This window comes from Lissotriton vulgaris, chromosome 11, assembly GCF_964263255.1.
Source record: "Lissotriton vulgaris chromosome 11, aLisVul1.2, whole genome shotgun sequence".
Taxonomy (NCBI): domain Eukaryota; kingdom Metazoa; phylum Chordata; class Amphibia; order Caudata; family Salamandridae; genus Lissotriton; species Lissotriton vulgaris.
The window spans coordinates 992,367,031-992,392,047 of NC_141699.1; the positions used below are offsets into that span (position 1 = coordinate 992,367,031).

General features: G+C 44.8%; 1 protein-coding gene across 2 annotated transcripts in view; it reads left to right on the top strand.

Moving 5' to 3' along the window:
- The first annotated feature begins 5,468 nt into the window (after positions 1 to 5,468).
- Positions 5,469 to 25,017, top strand: part of CCNL1 (cyclin L1) — a 218,975-nt gene continuing 199,426 nt past the window's right edge. The window contains exons 1-2 of one of the 2 annotated variants that reach the window (XM_086944229.1): positions 5,469 to 5,846; positions 5,937 to 6,011. In XM_086944229.1, coding sequence (XP_086800355.1) covers positions 5,469 to 5,846; positions 5,937 to 6,011 — 453 coding nt within the window. The remainder of the gene's footprint in view (positions 5,847 to 5,936; positions 6,012 to 25,017) is intronic. The other variant, XM_086944230.1, reaches the window with a different exon arrangement.

Sequence of the window (25,017 nt, forward strand, 5' to 3'; positions counted from 1 at the left end):
TCTGATCTGATTCATTGTCGTACTGAGCCAGGATGGCTCCTAAGCCCACGGGGCTTGCGTCCACGGTGATTTCCGTTTTCCTCCTGGGGTTGAAATAAGAGAGGCAGTCGGCCGATTCCACGGCGTGTTTGATGTCTCTGAAGGCACGCTCACATTCCGGGGTCCAATCAAAAGGCTGGCCAGCTTTCGTGAGGAGCCTCAGTGGGTGACTTACAGTGGCGTAATCACAAATGTAGCGGGCACAGTAGCTCGCCATTCCTAGAAAGGAGCGTAGATCGTTGACGTCAGCCGGACTCTTGGTGTTATTGAGCATGGCGATCTTGTCAGGGTCCGGTTTCATGCCATTGGACGAGAAGATGTGGCCGAAGAATTTCAAGGTGGATTGATGAAATTCGCATTTTTCTTTGTTGAGAGTCAAGTTGGCGTCCATCAAGGCGTGGCAGACACGGTCAAGGGCGATGTCGTGCTGTCGCATGTCAGATCCGTAAACCAAGATATCATCGCTGTAATTGAGGGCGTTAGGTATGTGTTGGATGACAAGACGTATCGCCTCTTGGAAAATTTCAGCAGCCGATGAGACGCCAAAACTGAGCCGTTTGTAGCAGAATAGACCAAGGTGCGTGGCAAAAGTTGTGATGGAGCGAGAGCTGTCGTCCAGTTCGAGCTGATGGTAGCCCTTGTTCAGGTCCAGTTTAGAAAACACTTTCGCCCCATTGAGCGCAGTGATCATGTCGCTCAAATGTGGGCCGGGATGTCTCTCCTTTCGATGGCCGTGTTCGGCAGGTGCATGTCCACACAGAGACGGACCTTGTTGGGGGTCCCTTTCTTGGGGACGATGACCACTGGGGACACCCAGGGAGTGGGGCCCTCGGTGCGCTCGATGATGTCAGCGTCCAACAGTTCTTGCAGTTCATCTTCAACCGCAGATTGTAAGTGAAAGGGCACTCGCTGTGGATGCTGGGCCACTGGCTTGATTTGTTCATTTATGTGCAGATGAATTTGCCGGCCTTTCAATTTGCCCAGGCCCTGGAATAGCGATGGGAATTTCACAACATAGTCTGAGCTGTCATTCACATTGAAGAGGACATGCACCAAACGAAGGCGTTCAGCGGTGGGGAGGCTCAGCAGACAGTCGGCATCGGGCCCTTTAATGACGTGGATGACTGCCGGGATGGAGATGTCGCCGTGCGTGAGGGTGGTGTCGAACTTGCCTAGACACAGGAGTGGTTTCCTCGACATCCAGGTGTACACACGGACAGGCGCGAAACGCAAGTGAGGATTTGGGTCCATGCGTTCATGTTCAGCAACTGAAATGTAGTTGAGCGACGCGCCACTGTCCATCACGAATTTGGCTGCGTGGTTGCCCACCTTGATGTTGAGACGTGGGTATCGTTTGAGCTGATCGTTGTCAGCGATGTTGATGTATTCAGTGGTGTATGAAGACCGCCTGGACGAGGACGATCGTGATTCTCTTGACGGAGAACGACGGTCCCATCTGGAGCGTCGAGACTCGTGGCTGGAGTGAGAAGATGCTGGAGATCGAGTGGATTCACCCTGAACCGCTCTGATGTGGTGACGTTTGGTCTCAGATCTCGAGGGCCTCTGCTGGCTGTCACGTCTGTCATTGTCACTGCGTCTTTCTCTGTGGTATTCACCACACATGGCTTCAAAGTGGTTGGACCGTCCACATTTTCTGCAATGTTGGCCCATGGCAGGGCAGGAGTCGATGTGAGGGTAGTCGTATCCGCACCTGAAGCACCGCCTCGTGCGGTCGGGTCGCCGATCCCTCCTCTCAGGTTCTTTCCTTCTGTAATCCGGGCGTCGCCTGGGCAAAAATCTGGAGCGACGTGACCTGTCACGCGGGTTGCGTCTGCTGTTGTCACGATGATCCTGTCTTCCGTGTCGTCGATCAGAGACGCGGTTGGCATGTTCAGTACTGGTACCGAGTCCGGTCTCGATGTCCGCCGCGTTTTCTTCAGCCTGGTCGTACAACGGGGAGTTCTCCTCAATTTCTGCGAGTTCCTGCGGTTTTCGTAGCAGTCGTCGTCTCAGCGACTCCGAATGACATCCAGTGATAATTTGGGATTTGATGGCCGCATCAGGCGAGAAGTTTGTAAAGTCACAGTATTGGGACTGTCGTCGCAGTCGATGTATGAAGGAGCTCAGCGGTTCCTCCTTTCCTTGGCGCTGCTGGTGGAACTTGTGTCGCTCGTAGTCTACATTTCTCTTGTGCAGAAAGCGGTTATTTAGCACGTCCCTCACTTTGGCATAGGTGTCATCTCCTGTGGCTGGGATCTCTCGCACAATCTTGCTTATCTCACACCCCCCTAGGTTGCGAAGGGCAATTATCTTGTCTTTGTCCGGTTCTATTTTGGACCCTTCAACGTAATCCTCAAAGTCCTCTAGCCATTCTTGCCATTTTAGGCCCATGCTGCTTCCAGTTGTAACGGTTAGTGGCTCCGGTGCTCGCAGATGCGTTCCTCCCTTGACTTCCTTTTGCGCGGGAGGGTTAGACATCTTGACGGTGGGTCTTCAGTGCTTGTTTCTGACTCTTATTTCAGTTACTGGTGTGCGTTTCCAAGAGTTGTTTATTTTAGCTACCAATGCTTGTTTGTTTCTTGCTGTCAGTGTTCACTTATTAAGATTTGCAGGGTTCTCTTGCCACGGCTTGTTAATTTCCACTGCTAGTTTTCGGTTCTTGCCTGACTCAAAGATGGCCGCCGCCCATTCATATAGGGTTTGTCTTCCAAGCTGCCTGACCTTAAGATGGCCGCCCCCTCTGCAATACACGAGGTTCTCTCCCTCGCTCCAGACACACACACTCAGGGCCACTGGACTCACAGTTGCAGGCCTCTGCTCTTCAGGTACGGTTGAAGGGTTTTTTCGCTGCACGGCGTGGCCTTCTGGTCTTGCGCGCCGACCTGATGCTAAGTCTCACGCATCAGGCGGCAAGACTTCACTTTTCCGACGGTGTCGGTGCTGGCTGGGGCGCTTTGCCGCTCGCTTGTGGGGCGCTTCTCCCGCCCTTGCAGTGTCTCAGGAGGTGATGGGGCAATGTCGGAGTGGGCTCCCGACCTTCACTCACGTTCTCGTCGGGTCTTCGCGCCCATGGGTCTCGCGCGTCCAGCGCGACCGGCTCCCTTTCTTCTGGCGCTTCGGCGCTTTCACTCGGTGCTCTTTCTTCTGGCGCTTCGGCGCTTTCACTTTGCGCTTCCTTCTTTTCTCGGCTCTTCCCGCTTCCGAGGGGTTGCCAGGTCATTCCTGGGGGTCCTCACTTTGGCGCCGCAGGGTCACGGTCGCAGCGGAGCTCTGGACGCTCCACGCTGCGGGACGGGGCTCGCTCTGGTGGGTTTGCTTCTGGATCCCACCCTCGTCGCCAGTTGTAGTGTCCCACTACAATAATACACGGACACTGGTGTGTATATACTCAACCCTTTATTTCTGTGTCCACTCCGTTCCCCGTCCCTACTCTAACTAACCCCTTCCTGTCCTGTCCCCACCTCTTCCCCTCTGCCCACCTAGCTCCGCCCACCCCAGCTACTGGACTGCTAACTCCTTGACAGCATGGTAGAAAGATTTAATAGAGTATTAAAACAGACCATTCAATGTGCTGTTTCTAACAATCTTTGTTGGAAACATGATGTTTTTTGTAAAGTGAAAAACTACAGAATTACTCCTTATTCAAGCACTGTTTTTTCTCCATTAGACCTATTTAGAAGCAGGGGGGCTAATTCTTTGGTATGTCCTCCCTGGGTGAATGATTTAAATGAGGATGATGTGTTTCTTTTTCAAAAAGATGAGTATAAGAAAAAGAGAGAACACGGGTTGTTCAATAGGAGGAAACCTTTATTTGATTCATGTAAAGCTACTAGAAAAACAGATGTTCAGGTTGGTGATTTAGTCAAAATTAGGAACCCCTTGTGGTGGTGTTAGTAGTTCAGGTTCAAAATATTTATCTCCAATAAGGGTTATCAAACTATTTGGAAATGCTGTCAAAACAGAAGATCATCGCATCTGGAATCTTAATTGAGTAGTAAAAATATTTCTGAGAAAATGATGACAAACATGTTGTAAATGTTCCTGAAAAAGAAGTAAGTGTTTACAGCACTAGAATAAGGAAATCTTCAAGAATTTCTAAGAGACCGTCTTATCTGAAGGAATATATTTAATTCTCTTGTTTTTTTTGTTGTTGTTGGGAATGGAGGGAGGTATGTAGTATTTTATGGCTAACACTGATGTATGCTGTGAATCAGTGTTAGCCCAATAGAATATTTGTAGTTCATTCTAGTTCTCCAGTGATAGAATGTTAGGGTTTGAAGAACAGGCAGTTATTAAGAGCCTGGATTTGATCCTGATGCCAGATTAACTACTGAGGCTGGAGTGTTATTAGTACTTACTTAATAAAGTATCTTCTATAATCAACGTGCTGCCTCCTATCTCATTTCAATATATTTTGTATAGATAGGGTGACCAGACGTCCCCGTTTTCCCAGGACGGTCCCCGTTTTTGGAGAAGTGTCCCCGTGTCCCGACACTTTTCTCCAAGTGACTCAAATGTCCCCGTTTTCAACCAGTGTCCCAGGTAAACACAGAAATGTCCCTGTTTTTCATTGTTCAAGTTGAGCATGCACGCGCATGCTCTCTTTGCACTGGCATTTGCTAGCCTGTGATGTTTTATTGATTCTTGGCAAATATATGCTGTAGTCCTTAAAAGTGTAAATGTAATAAGAAGTACTAATGCTGCTGTGTAAAGGAGAGGGGTACCAATAAAAGACCTCAGATTTGGTTTCTGTAATGCTTCATCTCGGTCTGTGGAGGGAGCTGTCGTTGTTGTCCCTTTTCTATGTCTATGACAGCTGTCAAATAATCCTACTTTTATGTCGATGGTTACTGCAAACCGTAGTCCTACTTCTATGTCTATGACCTGTCCCCGTTTTTTGTTTTGAGAATCTGGTCACCCTATGTATAGATGCCCTTTCTTCCTCAACTTTCTATTCAATGTATAGCACCATTTGTCTTTATGAGTTTGCGCCTTTTGTATTTTATTGTGATGACGGGATTAACGCTGTGTTTGAACTTCGCTTATCGGATACTTTCCCTTTATGGAATTTAGATCGTCTATCCGTTCCACCTGTTGTCTGGCACCAAACGTTCCCTTCATTCCAGACAGCTCAGCTGTGAAGGAAGGTCGTTCCTGGAGCTCCGTGTGTACATTTTACACAGCGGAACATTCAACCATTTCGGTTTTTATCTTTTATTCGTCCATAGGTGTCATCCGACAGGACAGGGAGATTCCCCTCCTAAAAGAGGGAAAGTCCGTCTTCCCTTCCTATGGAAGAAACTGCCCTCGCTGACAGCTACTAGCTCCTGTGACCAAGGTCTGCATCACAGACCCGTTGCGCGGAGACCAAAGCGTCACTGGGCCTCCTTCCAAAGGGACTCTTTCTTTGAGTCAGTCTGCTTCGGCGGATGGATATCGCTTCCGGTTGGAGCGGTGGCATTCGTTCCGGCGCCTTGCGAGCGTCACTGGTCGGCGGCAGCCTGCGCCTCCTTCCTCCCCCGTGGATCGTAGCGAGGACGTCTGTCAGAGTAATGGCGTCAGGCCCGGGCCATCAACCGGCGCCCGCCGCCGCTACCAAGTCGTCCCGCGCGGCCGACGGCATCCTCATTGGCGACCGGCTGTACTCCCAGGTGCATTTGACCATTGACAACTCGCTGATCCCGGACGAGCTGCTATCGCCCACCCCCTCCATGCTGGACGGCTTGGATCTGAACAGTGAGACCGACCTTCGTGTCCTAGGCTGTGAGATGCTACAGTCCGCCGGCATCCTACTCCGCTTACCGCAGGTGAGCGAGCACTCCGGGGACGGGGAAACCACTAACATGGCGCATGAGGAAGAACCGGCCGAGTAATACCTATCTTCTCTCTGTTCACAGGTGGCAATGGCCACTGGCCAGGTTCTGTTTCACCGCTTCTTTTACTCAAAGTCATTCGTGAAACACAGCTTCGAGGTGAGCATGTACCATGTGTCTCGTCCGCTATTGCTGACAGTTTATGTAGTCTCGTCATATGCTTCCTGCTCGAAATATAAGTTACTTTACTTTTTCGAGGCCGATTGTTTACAATTTCTGTTGGTGCATATATTCTTGTAGCCTCCCAAGGAACGACCCAGTCCTCTATCTAACACGGCGCTCCCATATTGTGTCTTTAAATGTTGTTGGGCTTTTAAGGCGATAGCCTCTTACTCTGCATGTCACAGCTGGCAGGTCATTGTAGTTTGACCGGTGTGTCTGCCACACACTTCTCGATGTTCGCCCCTTGCCTGGCTGCCATGTTACGTATTCCTAGCCTAATCACATCACCCAATGGAACTTTTTAATTGTACGCTTCCAGCTAAAATGTAATTGCTTTACACTAGAGGCCTGCCACCTTCGAGACTCTGTTTTGATGAGGCAGTCTAGTCCACCACAAGAAAGTGCGAATTGAAGCTAGAGTATGCTTTTTATTACCCTTTGCCTTTTTACCCACATAAACTTTGTTTGAGACACGCATATGGCTAAAAACCGGCATGACTCTAAGTAAGTTAAGCTACATACCTGTTTTTTTTAGGCCTCGCTGTTCACTGGACATAAAATAGTGGGAATGATTGCCTAACTACAAACCTGCACCACACGCCCCTTGCCTATACTTTGGACACTCCCCACTTTTAGTTTTCCCTTCAAACGTAAGTTTGGAAAAGCATCACTTCCTTCTCAATTGGACTTTTTTTGTGTTTACTTTAGTCTTTTAGGCCGAGCCTAGGCAGTGCACATGTACTGTCTGCAAGACTTGCAGTAATCACTATATGAATTGTAATCCCTCCCACTACTTAGAATTGGTTCAACCCTGCGTCGGTCTACTTTGGTAACTCCTCATTGGTTGGTTCCCCCCCCCCATACACCACTTCCTTTTTTTTTTTTTTTGCTCAGGAGCACTGGCCAAATAAACTACCTACGCCGTAGAAGTTTCTTCCTTTGGGAACTACTCCAAGAAAGGAAAAGTGTGATGACAATCTTCCCTTTGTGCTAGCCTATTTGTAGGTTACTGCTAAAGTATGATCTGTGAGCCAAATGCATTTTTTTACCAGCTTATCTCACCTGTATACATCATGTAGTGTCCCCTTACTAACCTCCAACCTTAACTGTGGCCGCTCCTAGTGCATCGAAATTGGGTGCTGTGTGTAAGGAAGGCTGCAGTTTAGCAGGGGCCCATTGAGTGAATGATGTGTTATTCCTTCAATGTTGCCTGCCATTTATATCCCCATGTGAACTTGACAACTCACATGGCTGCATTTCCTGTGTCTGGCCTGACATCATGTAGCTTGTGATTGAGCAGCACGAGTATGCAGCTTAATTGTGTTGCATTAGTCTGTGCATCCCGTTCCAAGTGGAAAGTTTGCCTTTTCAAACAAAGTTTGTTCTTTGGGCCTGCATTTTGAACAGTTCCCATACAGCAGTAGTGATATATCAACTACCCGCTAATACACACACTTATGGTTTTAGAAAAACATGGTCTACACTTGTTGCGATAAACTTCTACCACAGACAGTGTTTTTAACTGTCTTCTTTAAGGTTTTGGGACTAAAACCTCGATTCCGACAAAGCGCTACTGCTGCGACCTTGTGATTTCGGATCCTCTGTTTCCCCACTAAAGTAGTTTGATAGTTTTCAAAATTTTCGGATCCCATTATTTTGGGTGCTAAAATGTTGTGTCCAAGAGGTAGGTATGTATGTTAGGGAAATAAGTATATATGATTTTCATTAATTACTTTGTAAGTGTTAGGGATGTATATTGACTGAAAAAAACAGTTGAACTACAGTTATTGTCATAAATCAAATTCTAAACCCACTGAAATTCGCCTGTTAGACTCCTCCATGCACTTCTTATGACCTCACATATATAACTAGACATGTTGCATGGACATTGATTACATCGCATTTAGTGAATTTTTAGACCTATGTTCATGCTTTAAGTCCTATTACCTGAAACACATGTGCATATATTTGCTCGAAAAGAGTTACACAAGTTTTGTTTATCAATGTGCACACAACACAATTCATAATTCGCATCACTCCCCATGTGGTTTTCCTGATGAATGTTCTTATGTTTGAATGTTGACAAGTTGGTGATGTGTGTGGCGTTTGCTAAAACTTGTAGCGTGTGTGCAGGTGTGTTAACTGCAATCTTCAAATTTCTGTGGTTTTATGCTTTTGAGCCAGATCTGTGACGCATTTGTACGTTTTTTTTTCCACTGAGTTCGTGTTTGATTTATTTTGATGTAGTAGTAACTGCCTCTGCTCCCTGTACCCAAGCAGCAGCGAAGGGGGGTGTGCCTAGTCAACGGCATGGCAGGCAGACCTACTGCGCATGACCATCAGCAGTAGTGCCTGGCCATGTGCAAGGCCCCATGCTTAACCCACAGCTCTTTAAAGCAAAAATACTGGGCCCTTTATGAAGATACCAATGGTACTTACTATAGATTGCATGTTGAAAGAGAAAATGCCAGATTTTTTAAAATTCATGTCCATAAATCAATAATATTCTCAGTAACTACAAGTGAAAACAAAGTTCGATGGGATGAAATGTTGTACACACTGTGATGAATTAATTTTAATGCTTATCAAGGTACTTTTACATACCCACAAAATAAACCGGTTTAGCAGCCAAAGCGAAGCTATGTTTACGGGCGACCCCAAATGGCGGGCATAAGGAATATGCCAGAACCTGAATCTGTTTAGAATGGCAGCCCACCAGTACATGTGCTTGTGTAGCAACAATGCGTCTGTGCATAGGAAAGAGGTGGCGGGCTGTCTCGACTGGATGGTATCCATGCGACTACCGCTGAGGACTAGGAAGCAACATTTCAATGGAGAATGGGTCTGACACAGTTGAGACTTCCTGCAGCTCTTTTCAGAGTCTGCTGGCACGTTCTGGCAAGAGTGCTCCAGCTGAAAAAACAAACAGGTGTTCTGTTATTTCGAAGTGTGAATGAGTAATAAAGATGCCTTTAAATCTTACTTTTATTTGGTCACATCACGGCTTTCAAAGACAGAGTTCAAATGTCAGTTTATGTCTTCTTACAGATTTCTGCTTGTTCTATCATGGAAATTCTGTAAAGCTTTCCTAAATTTTAACAGGTCTGGTATCACTCAAGAGTCAGATGGTAGCCTATTCCATAGCTGGGCTGCCGCCACAGAGAAGGCTCAAACCCCTCCCTCCCCAATGTCGAGTCTTCTGGAACCTATGTTCCTTAACCCCTTCCATGCTGGTGACGAACCCCAGCCGTCATGCACTACGGTGCTCGTGTGCTGATGACGGCTGGGGTTCGTCATGGCCCGCCCCTGTTCGTTTGTTTACCGCACGGGGGCGGAAACCGGCCAGCAGGGAAGGGGTTAATAAGATTGGCAGTTGTACATCGCAGGGTTCTTTTTGGTGTATATCTTTTCAATCTGCGTTGCAATGGTAGTGGACCCTTATTCTGGTAGACCTTGTAGACAATCCACATTGCCTTGAAGAGAATCCTTTGCTCCACGGGGTGCCAATGAAGTATTCTTAGAGCCTTGGGTGCAGAAGACCTCCACGGCCTGTTTAGTGTCAATTTTGTTGCGACCAACTGCACTCTGTGCAATCTTTTGATCTGATAATTTGAGGCTACCAACAAAAAGGCATTACAGTAATTAATCTTCTGAGTATTACACTATGCGCAATTAGTGCTTTCGCATTATCGGGTAGAACAAAGAACAGTTTTCTTAATCATCGGAGCAAAGTAAACCCGAACGCAGCTACGTTGTTTACATGCTTTTCCAAAGAGACCATCATCGAAGGTAATTACAAGATTGCATACTGCTTCCAAGAAGCGAAGCTCATTTTCTGTAGGAAATGGCCAGAGATTCATAGGGAGAGGCATCATAGGCTTTTTCGCAGAGAAGCATAGGAATTCAGTCGTATCCTTGGATAATTTTAGGGAATTTAAATTCATCCACTATGCACAACTGGAAAGCGTTTGCAGCCCCTGGCTGATTGTTATAAAGACAGAATCAGCTGTGTATCGTCTGCATAATTTACCACAGAAATGTTGTCTTAAAAGGAACACTCCACGGCTGCATATAGATGTTGAACAGTACTGGGCTAAGTGCTGAGCCTTGTGGCACACCTTGTTTAGTGTGTCTAAAAGTTTATTGATATGGGGCAGTGCTACTGCCTGACAGTGATCTTGCATATAAGATTTTACTCCCTTCCATCAGTCTCCCGACACCCAAATCTGCTTATCTTGTCAGCAGGGTATGGTGGCTGACCGTATCGAAGGAGGCCGACAGATCCAACAATGTGACCACTGCGGACTGAACACCATCAACCCACATACAAATCTCATCCAGTGCAGTCAGTAGGGCTGTCTCTGTACCCTAGCCTGGTCTAAAACTGAACTGTTCCTCTTCAAGTAAGGCATGCAAATCAAGAAACGATAAGATCTTGCTAACATACTGTTCCAGGATTTTCACCAGGAAAGGTAGACAAGAGATTGGCCTATAGTTACTCAAAACCGCCGGGTCTGTAGAAGGCTTCTTCAGCAGAAGTGTGCCCACAGACTTCTTCCAGCTGCAAGGTACTGGCTGACCTTGATTTCAAAGATTGGTTACAGAGTAGTAATAGTGGTGGCATCAACTCGTCCATCCACTTATTTCACTCTTTTGGCGGAAGAGGATCTAGTGGAGATCCCGATGTAGACCTAGCAATTGTTAAGAGTTTCCTCCGTCATTGGCTCAAAGGATTTAATCCCACAGGGAGTATTCTCAGATTGGTCAAATGTGATGCCATTCACAGGCTTTAGCCTTTCAGAGACCTCTTCTTAAATGCACAAGGATGCTAACTAAATTGTCCTTTCGCTAGAAGGAGCTGGTTTCATCTCGGACAATTTACTAATATCTTCCAACATTTTACCTAGCTTTCCATCAAAGAAGATCATCACACAGCTGCTGAGTGGGGATCAAATCTTTCTTTAAACACTGGGGGTTAGATAGATCGTGGAAGATGTCAAACATCTTATTTGCACTTTTATCTGTGGCTGGAATAGTCTGTGTAGGAACTCACTTTTGCTATCCCTTTCTCCTTTTTGTACTTCTTTAGCTCGGACTTAAGATGTTATTTGTCTTCGTCCCTTAAAAACTGTGCCATTTTCTTTGATTGGCTACATTCTAGTTTTGTTAGTCTTAGGGACTCCTTGTACCAAGGGGCTGTTGGACAATTACAGGGATTAATTTAATAAGGGGAATAACACCTTCCTGGAACTTTCTACAGTTGATCTCAATTGAATCTCTGGGATCAAAACTGTTAAAAAGACCCTTCCGCCAGAAGGCTTTACAAGCTTATGTCAAGCCCTCACCCTTTTACCTGGCATTAATGCTCTTTTGCTGGTAGATCATTCCAAGATATTTATATTAAATGCTATTAGCGCATGGTCCGACCAACATAGGGGGGACACTTCCTTGACCGAAATCAAATCATCTAATGTATGACCTTTCTGGTGAGTTGGGCCTCACACCAGTTGTTTTAAACCTAAAATTCTGCAAGAGCCACTTTACTCTTCTCCAACGCTCCTCAGCATCTTGCTCTTGATGGTGGCAAGTATTTCTATATTGGACTGAAAGCAAACTCTGTATTATCAACTTGTTTTCGAGCTTCCTTTACAAATTGTCCAGTATTGATGATAAACCTATATCTAGAGAGAATAGAATCGCTGTCAACTGATCTCTTACAAACCTTTTTAATTAACTCTTTTTGTTGTGGTCATATGTAAAAGCACTATTATGCATTGGAATGACTTTATCACAGTTTGTACTAAGTCTGAGCACGGACCACTTTCTTTTCACCAGTAGTAAATGTGAATGTTAAAGATTTATAGCAATGTAAAATGAAGTACGGAATACAATTTCTGAAATTTTATCTTTCAGTTTTCAATGCATTACAAGTATCATTGATGTCTCCCATACAGGGACCAGTGTTTTTGCTTACCAATTACCTACCAGAGGTCGCCATACACTAGAGTTTTCCTTTGTTTCAAATACATAACCCACCAGGTGGGAGCTAATCACTGCTGTACACAGCCTTGGGGCTAGGCTCTGCACCGGGCCCGTTAGACTGTCAACTTCCACTAAGCATAAGCATGTGGCCTATGTGCCAGGTTTGGCCATGTATGTATATTCCTTTTTCTATTTATTTTGGGATATGGGAATCCTGAAACGGGCATAGGAATCCAGCACAAGATTCACACACTGAAGATTGTTTAGGAATTGGGAGTCTGATTTCTGACTCTTGATTACAGACATGTTAAATAATTGCTCGGGACCACAGTACCAAGACAGGTACCAATATCCTTGCTGCCATTATAAGTGTCGGAGATTAGCAAGACCGAAATGAGAGACTGAAATCCTGGAACTGTTTGCTCCTTGTGTGGGTTTAATTTATTTTGTCTTTTCTCAACTGAGGACTGTCTCTGCCCCCCCCCATCCCACTGTGTGCAGTGGATCAGGGTGTGCCCCTTTTAAAAATATCCCTTTTTGTATGTGCAGGGGACAAACCAAATTAACATAATTTGCCAGTGTGTTACAATTTCCTGTTGTCATCTATGAAAGTGTGTAAGTATAGGTAAGTATCTACACGATAAAACCTTTCTAACATTGGACATATCCTCCCACGATTACCTCCATTTCATTGGTATTATAGTTCAGCTCACTGGCTTTTCTCCACTGGCCGCAGACTTTAGCAATTTTCAGGGGACAGCCTCATGCTTTGTAGAACACTTCTTATGCCAGCATAGACCCATACATGTTCTGGGCCCACCTCCTAATCCTCCATTCCCTCACCCCGCCGAATTTTGCACAGTATATCTTCTAGCAATCATAAGTTGAACATCATCTGTTTAAACAGCGTCTCATCACTTCAGATGTCCTGACAGACTAATTGTGCATTCCGATCTATCGCTAACTCGGAGCAGCCACAGAATCTGATTCACTGGCCCTCAGATTTGCCCTTTGTTTTATTAACAATTTACTCAAAAGTAAACAAAACCTGAATATCTTAATCAGGGGCCACTGTTAGCTTCACTTTAAAGAAAATTATTTTTTCAAGGCCATTACCACGGAATAAACGTCGTCAGAAATACATAACTGGCGATGTATATACTGTTCCTGAATTTCCATTTCTGGATTCTGCTGTCACCAGAATCTCTTCATGGCACTATTGGGCCTTTTACAAGCTGTTTATATATGTGTGTGTGTGTTTGAGGCATGTGTGCTGTAGATAAACATGCTTTGCATACTCAGCCATGTAGTGTTAGGTCCGGATGTTTGCAAGTTGTTTTCTTCAAAGAAGTCTTTTCTAGTCATGTGCTAAGGTGACTCATCCTTTCTGTGATTGTGTGCATGGACATTGACTCCATTGTTCGTTTTCTTCCCACCATTGGGTTTGGACGTGTATTGCTGCGCTCCGGTTCGGAACCGTCCTTCGGGTTTCCCTCAGTGGGCGCCCAATTCACTGTACCCTCGTCGGTATTATTGTATGCGTTTCCATATTCTCTGCGCATAGATAGTCATTCGGGAAGCTGCATCTTTGGTCGAAACTATTGTGGGCGGCCTACGAGCCTAGCTGCGTTGGACCAGACTTCTGTCGATAGAACAGACTGTTTCAGTTTTGTCCTCTGTGCCACTCCAAGCACCCTCGCACCGACCTACATAAAGTCTGTAACTTGTGTGCCTCTGACCGGAGAACAAGGAAGAAGATTGTGAGGCTTGTCGTTCGTTCTGATAAAAAAAAGACTCTTGGATAGTCTGGCTCGGCGAAGAGCAATGTAGCAACAAAGCATCCTACCTACTCCAGATATCTTTGGAGAAGAATCCGAACATGAAGAGGTCGAAGTGTCGGCAGCAGATTGAATTGGAGTCCGAAGACGTGCCACAGGGAAAGGGTGCTGTGAGTACTAAAGACCCTTTACCCTACAAACTCTCTTCAGCCAAATATAAGGCTTCAGCACCACCTCTGCCTTCAGTCCCTGGTCTGCACTGAGGTGATGTTTCTGACGCCCCGCCCTAGAGCCCGGCACCGAAACAACCAGTCGAGCCGACAAAAGCAGTCTTTGGAACCGAAACCTTCTGCTCTGAAAGTCCAGTTCAGCACCAAAACCTTCGGTGCCGAAATCGTAAGAGACTTCCAAAACCTCTAGAACAGATTACCGTACGTTATGAAAGAGAAATTAGACCCTGTGCAGAAGAAAATCTAAATCAACACAGATACTGAACATATTCTGGCAAAAACACCTTCCAAAAGGAAAGTTAGTTCAGAGGACACTAGTTCTAAATTTCCTCTTAAGAAAAAGGAGGACATGGCTACAAACTCTATTCATCCTAATCCGCAACCCCCTCCATCTTTACCCCTACCACAATTGCCAGGCTCAGATCTTCTACGCATAACACCCCAGGGGGTCTCCTCATACACAGACTGATAAAGGGGATGATGTTGACTATGGCAATAGTCATTTACCAGCAGATCCATGGGATGACTATAATTCATCCACCCATGGATAATGATCGGGTTAATACCCTGCAAAGCCATCCCCTCCAGATGATGTAGCTTATCAAGAGCAGCAACTTATCATGGGGTTACATTTTACAAAGAGTCTTTGGAAGAAGACTTTTTATTTGAAAATCTAGGGTCTACACATAGGACATGTCAGTCTTCCTATTTTAAAGGGCATGATGAGACCTGCTGAATAAATATTTAAGGACCCTGTGCGTGCCCGAATTCTAACACTTAGGGTTGACAGAAATTACGAACCCCCACCATGTGATCCCATTTTTTATTAAGGGACAGTTGCTTTTAGACTCATTAGTAGTCTCTAATGCTTGTAATAGGGCAAGTTCACAGAACTCCGCAGATGCAGGTCCGCCAGGCAAAAACTATAAATGGATCGATGCATCAGGTAAGAGTGACTGCTCAAGTCGCTAACCACTGGCGTATTGCCAACTTGTAGGGCCTACTAGCAAGGTATAACAGCGAACACTGGGATGAGAGTGAAGACCTACTTCAATACCTCCCAGAGCACAAGAAGAAATCACAGGAGTTAATCCAAGAAGGCAAACTCGTACTAATTTCTCCATTAGATGTGCTTTAGATACTATTGACACTGCAGCAAGGGGAATTAATACCAGCATTCTCCTACAACAACATTCTTGGCTTAGAATTTCAGGTTTTAAACTGGAGGTGTAGCAGTCTATTTTAAATACCATTTTTAATAAACAGCATATCTTTGGACCTCCAGTAGATGAGTCCCTAGAAAAAATGAAAGGACACAGATGTGGGGAAGTCCAGGGGACCGCTTCAGTCCCCATCAAACAGAGGCTCCTTTTGCCATTCATTTTATAGAGGAGGGTCCAAAAGTACATCTTTAGACCCAAATTCTTCCTCCTGTAAATAAAACACACAGCCCTCTCCCTCTACAGGTTTCTATAGCGGAGGGTACAGAGGAAACCATTTCAAGGGTTAGGGGTGAGAGCATACCAGCGTGTAAATCCCCTTCCCCCTAATAAGCAATGCCTTGCCTACACTTCTCTCGATCATTCAACACCTGTCGGAGGAAGACCATTTGACAATCCATAACATCAGGCAAATGGTTACTAGACGTTATCCAACATGGTTATTGCCTGGAGCTCACCAGCATTTCTCCCAATTTTCCACCTCGAGCTCACAAACTCTTGTGAGAGCACCTACAGCTCTTCAAACAAGAGGTACACGCTATTTTAACAAAGGGAGCCATAGAACCATTTCCATTACTGTATCAAGGTTCACAGGGTTACCCTGTACTTTCTCAACCTCAAAAAAGATGGCTCCTTAAGACCAATTTTAGAACGAAGGATGTTAAACCATATTGTCGAACATTTCCATATGGTTACGTTTCAGCAAGTGCTTCCACTTCTACAACAAGGCAATGTTATATCCACTCTGTACTTGAAAGATGCATACTTTCACATTCCGGTTCACCCAACACATCTCAAATTTGTGATGGCAGGAAAACAACATCAGTACAAGGTACTCCCGTTTGGAGTAACTACTGCTCTCTGAGTGTTCACAAAATGTCTAGCAGTAGTGGTAGCTCATCTCAGAAGACAACCGGTTCATGTCTTCCCATATCTAGATGATTGGCTTGTCAAGGCCAGCACACTCAGACTATATATGACCTAGTCCATCAATTGGGTTTTAGACTCAATATGCGAAAGTCTCATCTTCAGCCGTTCAGTCCTATCTGGGAGCGACTCTAAACACTCGCACAGATCTAGGCTCTACTAATCCAGACCGATTTAAAAATATTCAAACTCTGTTACTACAGTTTCAAACCAACCAATACTTAGCAGTCAGGACTTTCATGCAACTGTTAGGAATGATGGCATCATGCATTGTAATATTGACTTATGCAAGATTACACATTCGTCCCCTACACGAATGCTTAGCACTCCAGTGGAGTCAGTCTCCAGGTCAGTTAACAGCTCTAGTGTTGGTAGACAGCCGCACCCATCGCTCTCTGCAGTGATGGAACACTCAAAACTTATCAAGTGTGCGGCCGTTCATCGACCCTAATCCACATTTCGTGCTAACAGACTCCTCGCACACAGGTTGGGGTGCCCATCTCCATGACTTAACAATTCAGGGTTTATGCCACAACAATGTATGTGAGCGGGTGCTGCACTCTAGTATTCAATTTCTGTGTGTTATACGGTATGTGTGCTGTGTTAGATTAGTGCCTGCAACAAGCAAACGTCTTCACATCAACTATCTAGAGCTTCTAGCTGCGTATCTAGCACTGAAAGCTTTTTAGTCTCCTCATAAGGGAAGGTGTCTTAGTCCGCACGGACAATATGACGGCTACGTACAAAAACAGGGGGAGGAGGGGTGGGGGAACAACACTCTGCAACTGCCACGCCTCAGACCGTTGGGCAATCCATCACAGAATTCATTTTCTGGTAGAGCTTCTTCAGGAGTGAAAAATCAAATTGCTGTCCTCAGCAGGATGCGGCAACAAAGACATGAGTTGGAACTTCATCCCCAAGTTCTCCTTCCTTACTTTCAAGAATGGGTATTCCCACTAAATGCCCAAACTTCGCTTTCAGGTTCCCACACCATCTATCCAAAGGCAATGCCCTATGGATGAATTGGTCAGGGATATTTGCCTACGCTTTCCGGCCTCTCCTTCCATTTCTGGTTCGGAAGCTCAGGCAAACATCACATTAATCTTAGTGGCTCCCACATGGGCCCGTCAACCGCGGTTCTTCACACTTGGAATTAACTGTGGTTCCACAGCAGAAGCTGCATCTCGGTTCTAAACTTCTCACTCAGAACCATGGAGAAATCGGACACCCAAACTACAAGGAACTCAATCTAGCGATTTGGCTCCTGAAGTCAGTTTGGATACTTAAATTTGCCACCAGATTGTATGTTCATTCTTAAAGATGCAAGAAAGCGTACCACTGGAGCATGTTATGCAGCAAAATGGAAAAGATTTGTTGTATATTGTAATAAGAATATTAATCAGCTAGATGCATCTGTCCGAGGCAAGCTGGTCTAGCTTACCCATCCATTCGATTGCACCTTGAGGTAGTAGCCTCAAATTTGCAGAACAGACGGACAACATTTATCTTTGTTTAAGGTGCCAGTAATTAAAACCTTAATGAAGGGCTTTAAAATATTAATTCCACCCAGAGCACCTCCTGCACCCGTTTGGAATCTGAACATTGTTCTTACAAGACTCATGGGTCCTACTTTTGAGCCATTACGCAATTATCCATTACAGTTTCTTTCTTGGAAGGTTGCCTTCCTCATTACTAACACTTCATTAAGAAGAGTTGGTGAGCTACAAGCATTAACCTTAGAACAACCGTTTATTCAGCTTCATAAAGATAGAGTAGTTCTTCGCACCAACCCAAAATTCCTTCCAAAAGTGTTTTCTGCTTTTTAAATTAATCAGTTGAGTTACTGGTGTTCTTCCCTCAACCTGATTTAGTAGCAGAAAGAGCTCTTCACACACTTTGCCGGAAGAGCGTTATTGTACTATATTAAAAGGACAAAAGATTTTCGTAAGACAACGCAGCTATTTGTTGCCTTTGCTACACCTCACTCACAAAGGCAATCTCTCTAAATCTGGTATTTCAAGATTGATTGTTAAATGCATTCAAACTTGCTATGCTAAAACTAAATAACTTTATCTATTCCTCCTAGAGCACATTCCACTCGTAAAATAGGAGCATCTATGGATTTTTAGGTAACATTCCTATAGCTGACATTTGCAAGGCAGCAACATGGTCCACACCGCACACACTTACCAAACACCATGTGTGGATGTGGTAGCACATCAACAAGCCAGTGTAGGTCAAGCCGTGCTGAAGACACTTTTTCAAACAACTGCAACACCTACCGGGTAGCCACCGCTTTGGGAGAATACTGCTATATTGTCTATGCAAGGCATGTTTAAGTACAGCACACATGCCTTGAACAGATTGTTACTTACCCAGTAAGCATCTGTTCTTGGCATCTATTTACATTACTTGCGTATGGACATCTCTGTACTACACTCACTCCTTTCTCACCCTCTTGTGCGAAAACAATCTTAACAATGGAGTTGATGCCCATGCGCACTATCACCAAAAGGAGGAGTCTTCTTACCTTGTGACTGGAAAAAACTTCTTTGATGAAAAACAACTTTCAAACATCCAGACCCAACACTAAATGGCTGGAATATGCAAAGCATGTACATTTACAGCTCTACATGCTAAGTACAGATGCTTAATGGGTAAGTAACCTAATCAATACACACACACACACACAGGTTCAAGAAGTGTTGGGTTAATGCATCCAAATCATTACATATATGCTTCTTTCCTCGTTACCCATTACCAAACTTTTTTTGAGTTTGTTACATAAGAACAGTTTCGTACTACCAGAGAAGTTCATAAAAGATCATTTTTGCTTGCCAATTTAGGATCTGATCGGTTACAGCCTGGGATGTGTAATTCCTAAAACCTGACGCCCTTGTCACATTGGGATTAAGAGCATCACATTTTCATGTGTATTTTGTCCTTGGGACAAGTGGGCCCAACCCCTCTAGCACAAACCTTTTGGCTGCCGGTTTGCAGTACCGCATTATAGATCAGAGAAGGGCACTGTCAGCAGTTAAGGTAATATGTTTGTCCATATGTTAATGCTGTTCAAGCTTCATTAATTGGAAGCCTTTATTATTAGGGTGACCACTTTAAGTAAATGTTGTAAGCTCTGACTGCACTACTGACAGTGGTTCCAGTATAAAAATGTGTACACACTTTTTTCAAAGTTTAGCAATATGAGGCTATGTATAATGCTCCCAAAATGCTCTCTTATTTGACACAAATATTTTCAGAAGCTTGAAAGCAAGATAGAGGATTCTTTGCTTTCAAAATAAAATGTTCATAAAAAAATTTAAGCAGAAAAAATAACGCTACGCTGTAAAATTTCAGGTTCCATTTCGTTGCAGCATCATTTAGGAGCATGTGTTGATACATGCTAGTATTTCCCAAAAGTATTCAAAATGGAAAAACAGTGTAACCAGTTCCAATAAGATTATGAGGAAACAAAAATAAACAAGTATTGGCAAAGACAGTAGGTCTGAAATTGGTAGTTGGCTTTTTAGTTTTGTCAGTGTGTGAATTGTTTTGGCATGGTTTTTGTAAAACCTTATTGGTGTGGGAGCTGCTGGGCCGTCACTATTATAACAAACATTAACAAAAGCAAAAATAGTTTTTGGTCTCAAAAAGCACACACTGCCACAGTAGTTACTGGCACTGAACAAACTGCTTTGTGTGCCGATATGCTCCTTGTGAAAGATCAGAATGCAGTCCCTCACAGTGTGAAGTCCGTTAATACATAGAGAGCGAGAGAGAGAGACGCAGAATTTTAATAAACGCAAAAGGTCATAGCCAACGCCAGACCAAATTAGGGTGCCAATTAAAGGAAGTCTCAAGAGTGCACCCATGGTATATGTCCTTGCATTAAGTGCAGCTGTACGGCTTTCGTGAATTCCCAAGAATTTATAGAAGTGGGACTAGAATAAGTACTTCTAGAAAATATTTGTGAACTGCATTTTGGCATGAGCAAATATGCATGTGTAGATTTGCTCGTGCGAAAATCTGAGTGTTTGCAAGTTGATGATCCCTCCAACCACTTTTTTCCCAACTCTTGAAGAATACTTACATCTGCCATTGTCTGGAGTAAATTTCCAACATTTCTCATGTGGGAAAAATTAGAGAAGAGTTGTTGAAACCCCTTAAAACATGCAAGTTAGTAGGTTTGCACAGACTCAGAAGGGCATTCTAACCCTGAACTATTGCTTACCACTACCTTCAGCCCCAGTATGTAGATCTGTAGAAACGTAGCAACATAAGGGTATTGCAAGTCTTCAAATACTACTGTGGTATGAGCTCTGGCATAATCAGGCCATATCGGAGCTCTTATATAATGAGATTGCTGCCATAATTTGTCGCCGCACTACATGGCTCCAAATGGACAAGTGGATTTTTTTACATGACAAGTAGATTGATGAAGAGACGTGCCCCATGGACAAGTAGATATTTTATTAAATTCCACAACCCTGTACAGAGTATGTGGGACCTCGAACATGACAATACACAAAAATGCAGCGATCGTATAATTGAAGTACCAGTGATAAAGTTTTTCACAATGGTGGACCTCATTGAAGAATATCTGATAGCGTTAATTTACTAGTAGTTTAATTAAATGTGAGGGTATCCTTCCTCAAATCTCTCGAAGTGCTACACGAGGTACTGTGCAGCATGGTGAATCCAGCTTGCTGTTTGAATTTTTTTGTGAAGTAAAGCACAAATACACCTGCTGTCCAGGATTGGGCCGCACGGCAGATTAGCAGTCGTTTCGATAAGTTTTGTACTCGGTCACAGCATGGGCTTTCTCATTACAGTACACTTCATGTACAAGGACTCGAGAGTCTTAACTCTCCTGAGTGTGAAACTTTACCTTTTAAAATTCGCATAACGAATAATTATACATTCTCTGGCCTTCTACTGTACAGGCCTCCCAAGGCAAATATACCCTTGGCACAACTATTGGGTCCCGCTTTGGAGTCCTGCTTATCCGGGGCAGACTTCACGATCCTGGGGGATTTTAATATCCCCCTGAAAAGAGTTGATGACAAAAATACGACTACATTTTTAGAGACAATGTCCAGTTGTGGCATGTCCCAATTAGTGAATGCAGGAACTCACTCCGCCGGGCATACCCTGGACGGAATATTTACCTCGAATCCCAACATCACAATAGGAGAAGTGATGTCTATTCCCTGGTCCGATCACAAAGTAATACATTTTTTCCTAAACCTGGACCAGACCAAAATGGTCAGGGCACCTCGGGAGAGGGAGCGCCCTTACCAGGACTGGGAAAAGATAGATATCTCCGAACTTCACTCAGGCTTGGCTCCACCACTTTCGAATTAGATAAGGACTGCGACATAGCCTCATCCCAAGTCGAGAACTGGATTAAATCTGCAGTGTTGTCAGTCGCCCCCATCAAATTAAAAATAAAAAAAGAAGTAAACGCTCTGAACCGTGGTTTTCGGAGAAATTAAGACTACAAAAACAAACGTGCAGAAAGGAGATATGGAGGGCCAACTACGGGTCAACAGAGAAAGTCCATTATTGCAAAACCATAGCCACTTACAAAAATTTGATTTTTGGAAGAAAAATCTGCATTTTTCGTAAAAAAAATTAACGAAGCCAAAGACTCTAGGAAAGAATTGTTCGCCACGGTGAAGAAACTTACAGAGCCCACGACCAATCAGGTCACTGGTAGCACATACCTATGCAACAAATTAGGTCCGTTCTTTACGGGCAATGTGAGACTAATATAAGATTCCTTCCCCCAGAGGCCCATTGTATCAGATGCAGGGGGTGTTAGGTTACCTGATCACCCCACTCAGGACAGTCCCTCAGTCCTTAGCCCCCCTATTCCCAATTTTAAGTTTTCAGTTCCCTCAGTAGAGGAGAACAGACTATTGATACTGTCCACCAAATCTGGGGTCCCTATGGACCCTTGTCCACCAAAGGTGCTGCACTTGTTCCCTGAACTGCTTAGCGCCCAACTCCAGCCACTCTTCAGGAACATAATTCAGTCCAGCTGCTTCCCGAAAGCATGGAAAGCAGCCTCTGTACTACCATTACTCAAGAAACCTAGTCTCGACTCTTCCATACCAGCTAATTTTCGGCCAATTTCAAGAATTCCTTTCCCGGCTAAAATCCTTGAGAAACTGCTGAACTCTCAGTTGGCAGGGTTCGTCAGGGACACGCATGCCCTAGATGACTCCCAATATGGGTTCCGGGAGGAACACGGGACTGAGACTGCCTTGGTGATGGCAGCGGAGGAAATCAGGAGCATTTTGGACACTGGAGGGAAGGCCGCCCTCATCTTATTAGATCTGTCAGCTGCCTTCGACACTGTTAACCATTATAACCTCATAAGCAGGCTAAGCGATATAGGCCTTGACGCATCTATCAAATTGCTGGCCTCCTTCCTAGCAAACACAACCATCTCAGTTCAGCTTGGGGAATTTGTATCCAAATCCTTCAATCTGCCGTAGGGGGGTTCCCCAGGGTTCGTCCTTGAGTCCGTCCCTTTTTAATTTATATGCTGCCCCTTTAGCCAACATCATCAGGAACTGTGTGTTTGTCACTTTATCCTACGCGCATGATACCAAAATAGTGGTGGCAATCTCAAACAACACTTCTGAGACCGCGGAGAGATTCAAACTCTGCATGAACCAGGTCAGTCACTGGATGCAGGACAACTGTTTAAAGTTCAATGGCGATAAATCGGAGGTTATGCTATTGGGGGCTGATCCGGACATCTGGTCTAGCCTCTGGTGGCCAGACAGCCTGGGCAGATGTCCTTCACCGGTGGACAAAGTGAGGAACCTAGGCGTCATATTTGACTCCAAACTAACCTTCGATGCTCAAATAAACAACCTTTCCTCAACTGTCTGGTACACACTGAAACTAATCAGGAAACTGCTCCCATACATTCCACCTGACCCTTCCAAAACCCTGGTTACCTTGTTAGTCCTATCTAAATTAGATTATGGTAATGCACTATATTCAGGGTTTCAAAAACAGCTGTTACTAAAGCTGCAAAGGCTCCAGATAGTGGCAGCCAGGCTGGTTCTGAACATTCCGAAGTTCGAATCAGTAACTAAAAAAATGAGGCCTTCACTTACTCTCTGTAGAAAAAAGAATCCAGTTTAAGTCAGCCTGTCTAGCCTATAAAACTCTGCACGACTCAGGCTCGCGCTTCCTAAAAAGAAGCCTAAAACCCTATGAACCGATCAGGACTCTTCGATCCAGCGGCACCAAGCTCCTCGTGACCCCCAGATTTAAACAACTAAGGTGGGGGGGGAGAAGCTTCATAGGCAACACAGCAAAAATATGGAACAAGCTTCCCGTCGAACTGAAAAACAGCCCCTCATTGTGGTCATTCCGAAAGAACCTAAAGACCTGGCTTTTCTCATCTTAGTCTGAGGGAGCACCCGATCCTCTGGCAAGCAGCCTTATCCTTGGACAGCGCCAAGACGCCCTCGGGCATTCGAGCGCTATATAAATCTCAAAATCAAATCCAATTACTAACGTCTATATGGTTCACATGCATTATTCTTGGATTTGGGGCCCCTGAACATTATTTGTGGCTGCTTCTGGAAATGTCTTTGCCTCAACAAAGTGATCCAACGAAGGGCGGTGTAGGAAGCTGGCCTCTGTATATACTATTAAAATGGGGTATTGTGTGCAGAGTCCAGTTGAACCCCCAAAGGTAGGCAGATGTAAAGTTGGATAGCAGCTCCCTCTCTATTTGTGGTAGTGTGGTCGAGCAGTAAGGCAGTTTTGGAGGACGGTGTCGAGCATTTGTTGTACACACTCAGCAAATGAATTCATACACACCAAGACTGAACTTCAGACCAATGGTTTTTGTATAAAAATATTTGTAGGTATTTTATTTTTTAGAGCCAAGCAAGCCTGGCCCAGGTAAGCAATACATACTTTACAGTAGTAATGCAGTTTGTAAACAGTTTGAATTGTAATTGCGAATGCACTTTGTTTTGACTTGCAGTATGGCGTCCGAGAAATGCAATGCTTTGTAGATACAGTACATAGACTTGAATAGGCTTTTCAGTAAAATACCAGGTAAGTTTTAGATTATTTTTCTTACTCTGAGTAGTATACCTGGATACTACTCTGGGACATTTCCTGCAAACAGGTAAGTAAAATCGTTTTTGTTAAAAAGCACAATTTTAAAGAATTTCTTTAGGTTTTCAAACTCCACACTTAGAAACTTTTCCAAGAACATCAGTCAGTGTTATCATATGGAGGAAAATAGTGTTGTTGGTTTTAAAGTAAGTATCTGGTAGTGGGAGTTGAGGTTCTGGGGGTAGACTCGGGGGTCCCCCAGGGTTAGGGATGCACTCTTGTTACATCCTCAGCGGCACTAGGGAGGCCGGGTGCAGAGTCCTGAGGCCCGATGTTATCCAAGGGGGGATAGGGTGCCTACGGTTGGTGGCTGCTGGCTAGCACCCCACTTGGTTGTGGGAGTCAAGCTCCCAGCTTTGGCTTTGTTTTGTTGCAGCATGCTTGGTCCAGGAAGACTTACGGGAGGAACCAACAGCTGGGCAGGTCATTTGGAGTGCTCAGGGATGTGGGTGCACCTCTGGTTCTTTTCTCCAGGGCGGCTAGATGCAGGGGTGTCTTTTGAGGTCTGATTTCACCTTATCGGGCCAATCGTGGTTGGGGGGGTCACCGTGCAGAGGCTGCAGGTGACGTCGGGGAGTCATGAAGGGGTCAACTCGAGGTGGACTCTGACTCTGGAGCGCTGGGGGACCTCGCTGGGTTCGGTGGGCCA